The sequence below is a fragment of the Budorcas taxicolor genome, chromosome 23 (genome assembly GCF_023091745.1).
Source record: "Budorcas taxicolor isolate Tak-1 chromosome 23, Takin1.1, whole genome shotgun sequence".
Classification (NCBI taxonomy): Eukaryota; Metazoa; Chordata; class Mammalia; order Artiodactyla; family Bovidae; genus Budorcas; species Budorcas taxicolor.
Genome location: NC_068932.1, coordinates 5,337,534 through 5,351,936, shown reverse-complemented (window position 1 = coordinate 5,351,936; position 14,403 = coordinate 5,337,534). Strand labels below are relative to the sequence as shown.

The 14,403-nt window shown below is 35.8% G+C and overlaps 1 protein-coding gene across 1 annotated transcript in view; it reads right to left on the bottom strand.

Annotated features, from left to right (window-relative positions):
• PCDH15 (protocadherin related 15) overlaps window positions 1-14,403 on the bottom strand; it is an 898,514-nt gene that overhangs the window by 310,310 nt on the left and 573,801 nt on the right. Inside the window, exon 17 of the mRNA XM_052660663.1 lies at window positions 10,051-10,130. Coding sequence (XP_052516623.1) covers window positions 10,051-10,130 — 80 coding nt within the window. The remainder of the gene's footprint in view (window positions 1-10,050; window positions 10,131-14,403) is intronic.

Here is a 14,403-nt window from a genome sequence, read left to right as displayed (position 1 = left end):
GGGAGGTGGGAGGGGGATTCAGGATTGGGAGCTTGTATACACCCGTGGTGGATTCATGTCAATGTATGGCAAAATCAATACAGTATTGTAAAGTAAAATAAAAAAATAAAAAATAAATTAAATAAATTAAATAAATAAATAAATAAGGTAGCTGGGTTGATTCTATAGCCTCCAAGGACTGGGGGCGGGGTGGGGGGTGGTGGGGTGGTGGATATTGCCTAATTCATCCCAGGAAGAAAGATATATATCTTGTTTGTGATTATTTCCAAGGTAAAAGAGTCCATTAATCTTTAGCAGTTCCAAAATCCTATGAGTAAAGAAGCGGTTTCTTTAATCTAGCAATGTATCACCACTCCCATTCATTGTCACATATGTGACCACTATGGAAATGCAAACATCTACACTTCATCTTTGATAAAACTTAGAGAAAAAATTCTTTTTTTTTACAAATTTCAATATGACTGAGGCTTATTGTAGAAAATTGGAAAATACACAGTGGAATTATCAAAGATTTCACAGATATTGTAGGTTATTTTTTAGTATTTCTTTTTTATTTTCTATTATAACCATATTTAAATACATTATAATTACTTGCAAAAGAGCACTTAAGCTTCATATTAACATTCTTTTCAAGATAATATAATTTTATGAGCACTCATCCTCTCATTTTATATTTTATAAAAACAAATGCTTTTGTTGATATACTAACAATTTAACCATTTTGTTATTCTCTTGAGATTTAGACATTTCTTAAGCATTATGTATAATGAAAGATGATCAGCCTTTGTGAAAATTCTCATACTTAGAGTATTTTTAAATCAACCTTTTCAGTGTTTAGAATATATACTTTGAAATATTTAAGATTTTATCCTCCCAAGTAATTAGTTTTATAACAGTTTGTCACTTATAATGTTCTTTAAATAAATTTTACATTTATGTCTTAGATATTCCAGTCTACTATTGTGTATGACATTTTAATTAAGGCCTAATAAGCATCTACTTTGAGGAGAGGTTACATTGATTTAACAAAACATTAAAATATCCAAATATAAAAGCATATTGTTTCTGATAGATAAAAAGCTTTTATTTTAATGCAAGTGGTTTTGTCCCTACAGTGGAATTTAAACAATTCACACCACATATGCTAGTTGAGTACAGAGAGTCAACGCCAAGGAATCAAGATCAGAGTTGCAGTTATTCTATTTGTTTTATTGTTGTTATTGATATGGACTAAAAAAAAGTTTTAAGCATATGGTATGACTATAAAAAATTGACTTTGTTTCTGGTGCATTTTAAAATGTTTTGTTAAATAACTGAAAACCAATTCCCAGAGTAGTTCATAAGAATCAGGTTTGGATCAACTTCTCATGCTGTAAATGGTTTGAATAATCTCATTCCAAAATGACATTCAAAGAGAAAAGTAAGGCATTTATTACTTCTGAGACTTATTCACAAGTTAATTTAAGAAATAGAAAACCTGAAAACTTATCCACAGTACAATAAAGGAAGAAAAATAATTGAGTTATTGTTTTCCATTTTCCTTCTCAGTTTAAGGTCCAAGACTATATCATTCCTTGTATATTGAATTAGAAAATCACTAGAAATTTATATTTTATAAGAGTTTAGAGCCATATTATACCTGAATAGCCTATTTTTTATGGCCTCATGACAGGAAATAGTCCTTTGCTTAAGATAATATGTGCCTTGTGTTCCAGTGGAGTAGAGACAGGATACTTGTGAGTTGGAAAAACAGAGAAAGAATAGGTAATTGTCTTGGTATTTATAGCTGAAAGACTAACTTATGAGTCCACATAAGTATCCTTTCATGAAATTCCGGAAATAACTGGAAAGGAGGATTTTGCTATCTGCAGGATGGAAGCTATAGGGCACAATACATTAGGCTGCATTTAGGAATGCAGCAAATCCTATCAGTAATATACTAAAAATATGTAAGACTCCCACCTGGTAAAACATCAATAATAGTGCTAATTGAATTTTACATAATTGAAAATCTATTGCACAGGACAAAATCAGTAAAAATGGTGACCAAGACAGCTTGAAGAGATGATCTCTCTAAAGAAGTGTCAAAAAATGAAGCATCTTTGATAGGATTCTGGAAAATAGTCAAACGTTGACAGCACCCAAATGGAGGTAGATTTTAAAAAAAGGGAACTTTAAAAATTGTTAATAGAGATTTGTTCTCTTTTCACTTGTCCTTGCCCCATCTCTTCCTGACTTAGAGTGGTCTTAAAAATGGTGATCAACATCCCCAGTGTGATACTCTAGTCCTTGTGTCTGAGGCAGCAAAACTACCCTTATTAACAAAGTATTGGGTTTGTCTATTCCAACTGGTCTTAAAGGCTGCCTGAAGGAATAACATAGCTTTAGTCTTTGTTTTGCCTAAAAACCAGAATTCACTCAAGGCGAAAAAACAGTGGGTATTCCTGGAAAACAGTGTAAGTCAGGGAGCAATCTGCATCACCTAAGGCAATAGATTGTATTTGAAGCATAAAGTGGAAAACCAAAAGCCTGGAAGGGAAAACTGAGTACAGACTTTCTTGGAAATTTAGGGCATTTAAAAATGCCTAAGTATACTGGTGAATAGAATTGAGAGTCCATAGATGAACCTATATGACTGTGACCAACTGATTTTCAAAAGAATGCCAAGATCATTCAATAGTGAAAGAAAAATCTCTTCAACAAATGATTGCTGGGGCAACAGATCTACATGCAAAAGAATGTATTAAAAAAACCACACTAAAAAAACTCAAAATGGATCAACAATCTATATGTAAGTACTGAAACCATAAAACTCTTAGATAAAAGCATAGAGATAAATCATGATTTGGAGCTTGACAATGGAATCTTAAATACGATAACAAAGGCATGAACAGCACAAGGAAAATATATATATTGGGCTTCCTCAAAGTTAATTTTTTGTGTATGAAACTACAATATCAATACAGTGAAAAAATCCTACAAAATGGGAGAAAATATTTATAAATCATATATCTGATAAGAGTCGGTTCTCCAAATACATAAAGGACTTGGTACAACTCAAAAACAAAAGAAACAAACAATTCAATTAAAAAATAGATAAAGGATTTGAATAGATATTTCTCCAAAGAAGATACACAAATGGCAGATAAGCACATGAAAACATGCTCAACATCATTAGTCATCAGGGAAATAACAAAATAAAATTACAATGAAATACTATTTCATACTCACTAGGATGGCTACAATTAACAAAACAGGTGGGAAAAATAACGTGTTGATGAAAACATGGAGGCATCAAAACACTTCTACATTGCTGGTGGAAATGTAAAAAGTTCAGTCACTATGGAAAACAGCTTGACAGTTCCTCAAAAAGTAAATAATTACAATATTATGACCCAGCAGTTAGAATTCTGGATATATATTCAAAAGAATGAAAAAAGGTGCTTAGTATTGCAAAGTACACACACACACACACACACACACACACACACACACATACAGTATCAACAATAGCCAAAACAGAAAAGCAGTCCAAATTTCCATCAATGTATGAATGGATAAACAAATTGCTGTGTATACATGTAACAGAATATTATGCACTGGTAAAAAGAAATGAAGCACAGAGATACGGTTCAACATGGAAGATCTCTGAAATCTTTAGGCCTAGTGAAAAGAGTAAGACACAAAATGTCACCTATTGTGTCATTCTGTTTATAGGAAATATCCAAAATAAATAAATCCACAGAAGTTGCACATAATTAAGTGATTGCCAGTGGCTGAGGAGAAGGGCAAGTAGGGAGTAACTGCTTAATGGGTTTGTGTTTCCTTTTGGGATGATGACCATGTTATGGAATTAGATAGAACTGATAGATGTAGAACATTGTGAGTCCATAAATGCCACTGAATTTTTGACTTTAAAATAGTTAATTTTATACTATGTGAATTTAACCTTAATTATATTAACTATATTGTACAGAATTCCCTCACCAAACACTAAGGCTATAGTCCTAAAATGTACTGTGTTTGAGAAAACCAAGCTGTGTTAGACAATGAATTGGTTTGCCAAACCATAAAAGCAGTGTTCAAATGTTGTTTATACAATGTAGATTAAAAATAGTAGAGGGTATCTACTGCTAAAGGGTATCTACTGCCAAACAAACCAACCCTCTATTTAAGTGTTCATTTTCTCCAAATGCATAATTTATTAGGAACTACTGCACCAGCATAATTATGCATTGAAAGAGATTATCTCACAGGTTTCATGCTTTGTGTTCTATTCTTCCTTTAATCTTTTTCAATACATCCTACTAGTTGTGATTAACATTATTTACATTTACAAGTGTCTGTCTCTCACAGACTTATGCTGATACAGCCATCATTTTTTCAGGCCCTAAAATGACAGACAGGTTAGAGTGTACTTCAAAATGTGTGATTGTTTCTAGTTTGATCTGGCATTCCATGTTAAGCAGTAATTAGTGATTAACAAACACAGACCAGCAGAAAGAGTTAGATACTGGTAGTGGTTTAGGGAGAAAATGATGGAGACGTGAACTAGTAGTGTGAAAAGGATGACTGAGTATGTATTTTGAGAGTAGAGCTGACAGAAAAAAAAATGCCTATCATTTTTCTAATATATTAATCTTCAGTATAGTTTACACATTATGAAAAATATAATCAAGCTTTAAATTTAGTGTCAAAATTAATTAGTCACAAAGAAAGAAATAAAAATGCCCGTGAAGATGTAACATCTTCAAAGGAAATTCTAACAAGGGGCAGAAATTACTCTGGCTTCTTCTATTTAGCACTTAGCGTGCATTACATCACATGCCTTGTGCTACAATGATGATAATCAATAAGAATTCCTCAGTCTCCTGCAATAAATAACTTATATATTGGTCATAATAGTTACAGAGGAAGTTTCTCTACATCTTGCTTAAATGTTTAAGCAATGTTTAATGAATGTTTGCTGAACAAACATTTGATGAATAATATAGAACTATTAGAACAGACATAAAGTTATTAATGCATTGTGCTACAGAACCATAAAGATCTAATCATTTAATACATGGTGCTAAATGATCTGCATAATGGATGATTGTTCTCTTTAAGGAACAAGCATGTTTCTGTAAAGAAGATTTTCCCTGGCCAAATGACTAATCCACTAATCTAATTAAAACGCATATAACAAATCAACACTTAGTCAATCCATACTAGCATTGAAATGTTTATTCATTACTACTATGAGGTGTCTAATTATTGGTCAGGGGAAAAAGTTGAGCACAATGGAGAGTAGAAAATGTATGGTCCCTACATCAGGTGTTTGATAACCGAACAAGGAATAAAAGGCATAATATTTGACATGACACATAAATTGGTTTTTGGAGGATGACTCATATTTTATTTTCTTTGAAAAAGCTGAGAAAGACAAAGGAATTTTACAGAAAAAAAGTACACAAAGGCATGAAATCATAAGACAGATTTCAGAAGACCAAATATTTCACTGTGTCTATGCACTCATCTCACATGCTAGTAAAGCAACGCTCAAAATTCTCCAAGCCAGGTTTCAGTGATACGTGAACCATGAACTTCCAGATGTTCAAGCTGGTTTCAGAAAAGGCAGAAGAACCAGAGATCAAATTGCCAACATCTGCTGGATCGTTGAAAAAGTAAGTGAGTTCCAGAAAAACATCTATTCTGCTTTATTGACTGCGCCAGTCTTTGACTCTGTGGATCACAATAAACCATGGAAAATTCTGAAAGAGATGGGAATACCAGACTATCTGACCTGCCTCTTGAGAAAGCTGTATTCAGGTCAGGAAGCAAAAGTGAGAACTGGACATGGAACAACAGACTGGTTCCAAATAGGAAAAGGAGTACGTCAAGGATGTATATTGTCACCCTGCTTATTTAACTTATATGCAGAGTACATCATGAGAAACGCGGGGCTAGAGAAAGCACAAGCTGGAATCAAGATTCCGGGGAGAAATATCAATAACTTCAGATATGCAGATGACACCATATTTATGACAGAAAGTGTAGAAGAACTAAAGAGCCTCTTGACGAAAGTGAAAGAGGAGAGTGAAAAAGTTGGCCTAAATTTCAACATTCAGAAAACAAAGATTGTGGCATCTGGTCCCATCACTTCATGGGAAATAGATGGGGAAACAGTGGAAAGAGTGGCTGACTTTATTTTTGGGGCTCCAAAATCACTGCATATGGTTATTGCAGCCATGAAATTATAAGACACTTACTCTTTGGAAGGAAAGTTATGACCAACCTAGACAGCATATTAAAAAGCAGAGACACTACTTTGCCAACAAAAGTCAAGGCTATGGTTTTTCCAGTTGTCATGTATGGATGTGAGAATTGGACGGTGAAGAAAGCTGAGTGCCAAAGAATTGATGCTCTTGAACTGTGGTACTAGAGAAGACTAGAGTCCCTTGGACTGCAAGAAGACCCAACCAATCCATCCTAAAGGAGATCAGTCCTGGGTATTCATTGGAAGGACTGATGCTGAAGCTGAAACTCCAATACTTTGGCCACCTGATGTGAAGAGCTGACTCATTTGAAAAGACCCTGATGCTGGGAAAGATTGAGAGCAGGAGGAAGAGGGGACAATAGAGGATGAGATAGTTGCATGGCGTCACCGACTCAATGGACATGAGTTTGGGTAAACTCCAGGAGTTGCTGATGGACAGAGAGGCCTGGAATGCTGCAGTTCATGGGGGTCACGAAGAATTGGATATGACTGAACAACTGAACTGAACTGAACTGAGCTGAACATTTTAAAAAAATTATAAAAATGTTTTGGTATATTTTTATTTCAGTGGAGAAGAGGTAAATTAATGGTATCATAATGATGATTATTGCTAACAATGACATTATAGAATAAAATGATATAATGTTTAATATAAACAATAAGCATGTACTTTTTTTTTTTTTTGTCTTAAGAAGGAAAATGTAACCAAGATCACTACTTAGATGAATTGAAGCATCTAATAACAGAGGACATAAACTGTTTTCTATTATTTTTGGAAAGAGCACCCAAATTACTCAAATCCTTAAAACTTACACAGAAGTGGTGATTCAAATTTGCACAAGTATCCCAGAGGTATTGAAGGAACCAACCAGGAAATAAAGTATTAATTTTCTTCCATTTCAAATGTGTTGAAATATATTGCTAAGGGTCTAGACCAGCCTATACATATCAATGGAATAAGAGCAATGTGTTGGCTGAAATAAAATCACCGTAAGATAAAAGGTAATGTGCTCAGTGTACAGACCCTGAATCAAGAATGATCACTGAAAGAGACCATGCAATCATCACAGAGACCTGACCTATTCTATCTGTCTGGAAACAGTTTGCATTCAAGGATATTTCTGTCTGATTAGCTCAATTCAAAGAGGACGCTGCATTCATATCTTTCACACCTTAAAGAACCTCTGATTCCCAGTTAGGTTTTTGTCTGTTTGGCTTCAAAATCATTAATGAGAAAGTAGAAGAGAACCACTTGCTATGGTAGCAGCATGAGTGATAAAACTGGTAGCTCATTAGATTTCACATCCAGCAGTTGTAAAATCCTTCATCGTCAAGAGAAAAACAGATAAACACAGGAATGGAAATCCTTAACAGAGAATAGCGGTGAAAGTTTCATTATTTTCTTATTTTTATCTCCTTTATTAACATATAATTCACATATCATTGAATTCACCCATTTGAAGTGTAAATTCAATAAATGTAGTAGTTTAAGTATCACCACAATCAATTTTAAAATATTTTGACCACTGTATCCATTAGTATCCACTGCCATCTCCCAGCCTCAGGAAACGTGTAGTCTACTTTTTATCTCTATAGATTTGCCTATTTTGGACATTTAATACAAATGGAATCATACAAAATGTGTTCTTTTGTGGTATCTTTCATTTAGTATCTTATTTTCAAGGTTCATGCATGTTTCAGTACTTAATTCTCTTTACTGATGAATAATATTCCACCGCATGAATACACATTTTATTAATTTATTTCATCTATAGACAAACATTTGGGTTGTTTTCCACATTTTCCCATTTAAATAATTCTGTTATAAACATTTTTGTCCAACTTTTTAAGTGGACATGTGTTTTTACTCGTCTTGAATAGACACAAGTGGAATTGCTGAGTTATATGGTAACTCTATGTTTAACTTTTAGAGAAAATGAGAAATAGTTTTACAGAATTTTTATATTTTTACATCCTCACCCCTATACGCTATTTCCTTTGTTTTTCATTATAGCCATTCTGAGTGGATGTGAAGTGGTGTTTCATGATTCTAATTTGCCTTTCCCTAGTGACTGGTGATTATGAGCATATTTCATGTGCTTATTGATCATATAAATATCTTTGGAGAAATGTCTATTTAAATTCTTATTCATTTTTACTTAGATTATTAATCTGTTCATTTTCAAGATATAGTTCTTTATATATTCCATATATGTCCCTTGTCATATACATCATCTAAAATATTTTCTTTCATTCTGAGAGGCTGTCTTTCAAATTCATGATCATGCCATTTGAATTAGTTTTTTTTTCAAATTTTTATGAAGTGTAACTTATTGTTCTTCTCATTAATCACTTTTGCTTTTTGTATCATGTCTAAGAAAGCATTGCCTAAATTATAATTTACATCTGTATTTTCTTTTACATTACATAGTTTAACCTTTTATATTTAGGTATATGATTCACTTTTAGTTTATTTCTACAAATAGTGTGAGGTAAAGGTCCAACTTCATTCCTTTGTGTGCTGTCCCAGCTTTACTTATTGAAAAGATTATTCTTTTCTAATTGGACTGTCTTGGCCCTTTCTTTTGAAAATCAATGGACTATAAATATTAGGGATTATTTTTGGACACTTAAGTTTATCCTTGTTATCCAGACATATTCTTATGCCAGTACCATGCAGTCTCAATTACTGTTAAAATGTCTTTTTTACCAAGTTTTCTTTCTTTAAGGATGATTGCAAATTATAACTAATTCATGATTTGTATGTACTTATCAGGGAAAATTCAAAATATCTGTCTTTCCATTTTCTAAATGGTAGCTTATTCATCTGTGAAGTCTAAAACTCTGGGAAATACTGTTTCCAGGCATACAAATTCATGGCTGTACCATCCTTGTCAATGCAAAATTTCAGGTGTTTCTTAAAAAAGATCAAGTGACCATCCACAGTTCTCTTGATACATCATTGTGCACCACGTGCTCCTGAGACTGAAGCAGAGTTTGACTAAGTTGCCAAAATTTTCACTTTATACTCATCAGCTACATTTAGATTTCCATCCTTTCAGGGAGTAAAACCACTCAGGACCACAGAGAAAACATCAGAGAGATAACAAGAACATCTCTTTGATAAGCAGCCACATGTGACCGCAGAACGGCCACTTTGCTATTGCAGAAGAGAAACAAAGCAAACTTCAATGCCTTCTTTAATGCCTGCTGTCAGTTTTCTCAATGGTTATGACTGAAATTACCTCTGATATGTTCAAAGAGGTGGGTAGAATGACATGAACACAGACATAAAAGAGGCTTAGAATGGACATGAAATATTTTTATCTTAGCTTTTCTAGAATATACCTGTTACTCAAAAATTGAAGGATAGACTTTGGTGACACCTTAAATGCATTTGAATTATACTTTGTCTTACAAAATTCCCTTTGAATGAACAATTTAGTGCCAAGTTACTTTTTGTAGAAATACTTTTGTTATGAATAGCTGACAACTTTAAAGGAATCTAATTAATCCCAGGTTATAACTGCAAATGAAATGTTTCCACCTCAGTGGATTTTACCTAGTAAAAATATTTAAAATAAATAAATAGTCTCTTGGGTATGATTTCTGAATTCAGAATTATCCATTCCCCACCCCTAGCTCTCACTAATATATGTAGGGAAAAAAAAGGTAAAATAAAACTACAAACAGCTGAAAGTCTTTGATTAAAAGTCTGTTCTCTTGCTACCAGTATATTGTTTAACACTTTAAAAATTAAAAAAGTAAATATTTAGAAATTATTAACTTACGTTTCTGAAAGATTGAAAACTCGCTGTGGATCTCCATTCTCAATGGCATATGTTATTGGGTCTCCCTCTCGATCAGTCGCCTTCAGAGAGAAAACATAAATTTAATTATCAAGTAACTGATATGGCTTCTATTCAGTACAGTATAATATAGATACTAGAAACTTTAAACTAATAGCACAAAAGATCCATGATACCTTATAGAATAAAGATTAAAATATGTGCTAATGATTACATGTAAATACCAGATCCCAGCATTTCTACCATTCTTTTTCATCTGAAACCTGCAACAGTGAATAAGAATAATATCTCCTGAATATATATATAATCTTATCAGGTGGGGAAATATAGTAATGATTTCCATAGAGTATATTTAATTTTATATGAATAATTCAAACAAATGTGTTAGATTCTACATAAATGTTTGCATTGTCAAAACAACTTAATACACTTTCATTTTTCTCTTTTTCTGCTCAAAATATATTGTCTATAAAACTTTATGGTTAAGATTTCTGAAACTGGAGTCAGAGAGCCTGAAATTAAAAACTGGGCTCCAGTTGCTAATTGTGTGATCATTTCTCAATTTCTTCATTTATAAAATGAAAACTATAATAATATAAAAGTTAATAGATGTTGAGAGGGTTAAGTGAAATAATCTGTGTTAAAACACATAGACTAACATCTGGCACATTGTTTCAGTAAATATTAACCTTTTTTTCCCTTCTTAAGTCATAGAAAACAAAATCTACAGCTTCTGCCTTTGAGTTCTTAGTTTCTCTTACCCAAAATAAAGATATATATTCTATATTGTGGCACTGGAATCTGGGATTTTGCCACCTAAAATATCCAATAATTTCCTTTTCAATGATCCATTACATCCCCTTATGGAAGAGGGGTGAATAAAGAAATTGGGATGATCTGCCTAAGTGTGACCTCAAGAGGAGGGGAACTACTATTTATTTATGTTAGTTGGTTGGCAGATTCCAACCTCTCTGACAGATAGGCACTGCTCTAGAGTGCAGGACCTAGAAAGTGCGGTTGTATGGGGTCCTTTCAAAGACCGGACACCAACTATCCCAGCCATGAGAGGCTGAGTATGAAATCCCATTTCTGGACCAACAGGGAGCACTGTTTCTACAGGTAGATCAGATGGCTTAGACATGGATTTCAGGGTCCTGGTCATCGGACAGACCTATCAGCTATCACAACAGATGGATGGCCAGAAACCTCTGGGACCACACAAATTCCAGAGTCCAAGGGAAACTGAATAATAATCTGTGAATGTGTGTGTGTGTCAGTAGCTCAGTTGTGTTGTACTCTTTGTGACTCCATAGACTGTAGCCTGCCAGGCTCCTCTGGTTCATAGGATTTTCCAGGCAAGAATATTGGAATGGGTTGTCATTTCCTCCTCCAGGGGATCTTCCTGACCCAGGGATAGAACCATTTCTCTAGTATTTACTGAGTGCAGGGCTTTGTGGACGAAGCTTTGTAGAAAGAAAGAAGGTGAAGCTGCTCAGTCATGTCTGACTCTTTGTGACCCCATGGCTCCTCCATAGAGCCCCATGGCTTGTCCATGGGATTTTCCAGGCAAGAGTACTGGAGTGGGCTGCCATTTCCTTCTCCAGGGGATCTTTCCAACCCAGGGATCAAACCCAGGTCTCCCACAATGCAGACAGCCACCATCTGGTGGCTCAGATGGTGGCTCAGAGCTTTGTAGCATTAGTTAAAAATATCACCTTGGTAAAACACTTCCTTTGCATGACTTTCATAACGCCATATTCTCCTGCTTTTAATTCTACCTAATCAGTTACTACCTATTTTTTCTTTCACTGGTTTTTCCTCATCTATAAGACATAATCACAGTGGATGCTCCACAGGTTTGTTCTTGGACCTCACTTACATTGTCACTTCATCCAACTGTTGAGCTTTAAAACTATCTCTATGCAGAAGACTCACATATCTATAAACCAGCCCTGTCTTCTGAATTTTAGACCTATTTCCAGTTGCCTGTTTGGATTCCAATAGATCAACTATCAGCTAAGTTCAGTCCAGTTGCTCAGTCGTGTCTGACTCTTTGCAACCCCATGCACTGCAGCACACCAGGCCTCCCTGTCCATAGCCAACTCCCAGAGTTTACTCTACCTCATGTCCATTGAGTCAGTGATGCCATCCAACCATCTCATCCTCTACCGTCCCCTTCTCCTCCCGCCTTCAATCTCTCCCAGCACCAGGGTCTTTTCAAATGAGTCAGTTCTTCGCATCAGGTAGCCAAAGTATTTGTGTTTCAGCTTCAGCATCAGTCCTTCCAATGAATATTCAGGACCGATTTCCTTTAGGATGGACTGGTTGGATCTCCTTGCAGTCCAAGGGACTCTCAAGAGTCTTCTCCAACATCACAGTTCAAAGGCATCAATTATTCAGTGCTCAGCTTTTTTAGAATCCAAATCTCACATCCATATATGACTAGTGGAAAAACCATAGGTTTGGCTAGATGGACCTTTGTTGGCAAAGGCAATGTCTCTGTTTTTTAATATGCTGTCTAGGTTGGTCATAACTTTTCTTCTAAGGAGCAAGCATCTTTTAATTTCAGGCTGTAGTCACTATCTGCAGTGATTTTGGAGTCCCCCAAAATAAAGTCTGTCACTATTTCCACTGTTTCCCCATCTATTTGCCATGATGTGGTGGGACCAGATGCCATAATCTTTCTTTTCTGAGTGTTGAGCTTTAAGTCAACTTTTTACTCTCCTCTTTCACTTTCATCCAGAGGCTTTTTAGTTTCTCTTTGCTTTCTGCCATAAGGGTGGTGTCATCTGCATATCTGAGGTTATTGATACTTCTCCCAGCAATCTTGATTCCAGCTTGTGTTCCTTCCAGTCCAGCATTTCTCATGATGTACTCTGCATATAAGTTAAATAAGCAGGGTGACAATATACAGCCTTGACGTACTCCTTTCCCAATTTGGAACCAGGCTGTTGCTCCATGTCCAGTTCTAACTGTTGCTTTCTGACCTGCATACAGATTTCTCAAGAGGCAGGTCAGGTGTTCTGGTATTCCCATCTCTTGAAGAATTTTCCTGTTTGTTGTGATCCACACAGTCAAAGAGTTTAGCATAGTCAATAAAGCAGAAGTAGACGGTAGGTGCTGAAGTGGCACTGGAAGGACTGTGAAGCGATAACCCATGTCCAGGGGCAAAGGAAAAGCTCCAGCAAGATGGTATGAGGGGCAAAATCACATTAAGAATCAAACCCAACACCCACCAGAGACATTCACACATACCTTGTGCACACCAGCACCCACAGACCCCGCAGAAACTGAGACAGAACTATGTTTGTGTATCTCCTGAGGAGGTACGGGTCAGCAATGGATTGGCGCAGGGGTAGGGGATCTGGGTGCAGCAGACCTGGGTATGGCATAAGCCCTCTTGGAGGAGGTCACCATTAACCCCACCATAGAGCTGCCAGAACTTACACAGGACTGGGGAAATAAACTCTTAGAGGGCACACAGACTCTTGGAACTTTGTGCACACCAGGACCCAGGAGAAACGAGCCATGATTCCACAAGAGACTGACCCAGACTTGCCTGTGAGTGTCTAGGAATCTCTAGCAGGGGCATGGGTTGGCAGTGGCCTGCTGCAGGGTTCAGGGGACTAAGTATAGCAGTGTGTTGCTGGGACCTTTTGAAGGAGGTCGACATTATCTTCATTACCTCCACCATAGTTGGCTCTCAGGTCAAATAACAGGGAAGGAACACAGCCCTGCCCATCAACAGAAAATTGTATTAAAGATTTACTGAGCATGGCCCTGCCCATCAGAATAAGACCCAGTTTCTCCCTCAGTCAGTCTCTCCCATCAGGAAGCTTCCATAAGCCTCTTATCCTTCTTCATCAGATGACAGACTGAAAACCAAAACCACAGAAAACTAACCAATCTGATCATACAGACCACAGCTTTGTCTAACTCAATGAAACTATGAGCCATGCTACGTAGGGCCACCCAACATGGACAGGTTATGGTGGAGAGTTCTGACAAAATGTGGTCCATTGGAGAAGGGAATGGTAAACCACTTCAGTATTCTTGCCTTGAGAACCCACTGGACATGAACTATATAAACACCCAATTTAAAGTGTTAAAATCCCCAACCCTGATCTCTCTGCTACTCTCTCACTGCTGCTTTCAATCTTCATTATCTCAGTAAATAGCAGTAACTACAACTTTCTACCACTTGACCTTAACTGAACATTCTTAATCCCTAATGTAACCCATCGGCAAATCCCACTGGGTCTGTATTTAAAATATCTGCAGTATCTGGCTGTCTCTGAACTTCAAATACCATCTCCCTCATGAATTTAAGTAATA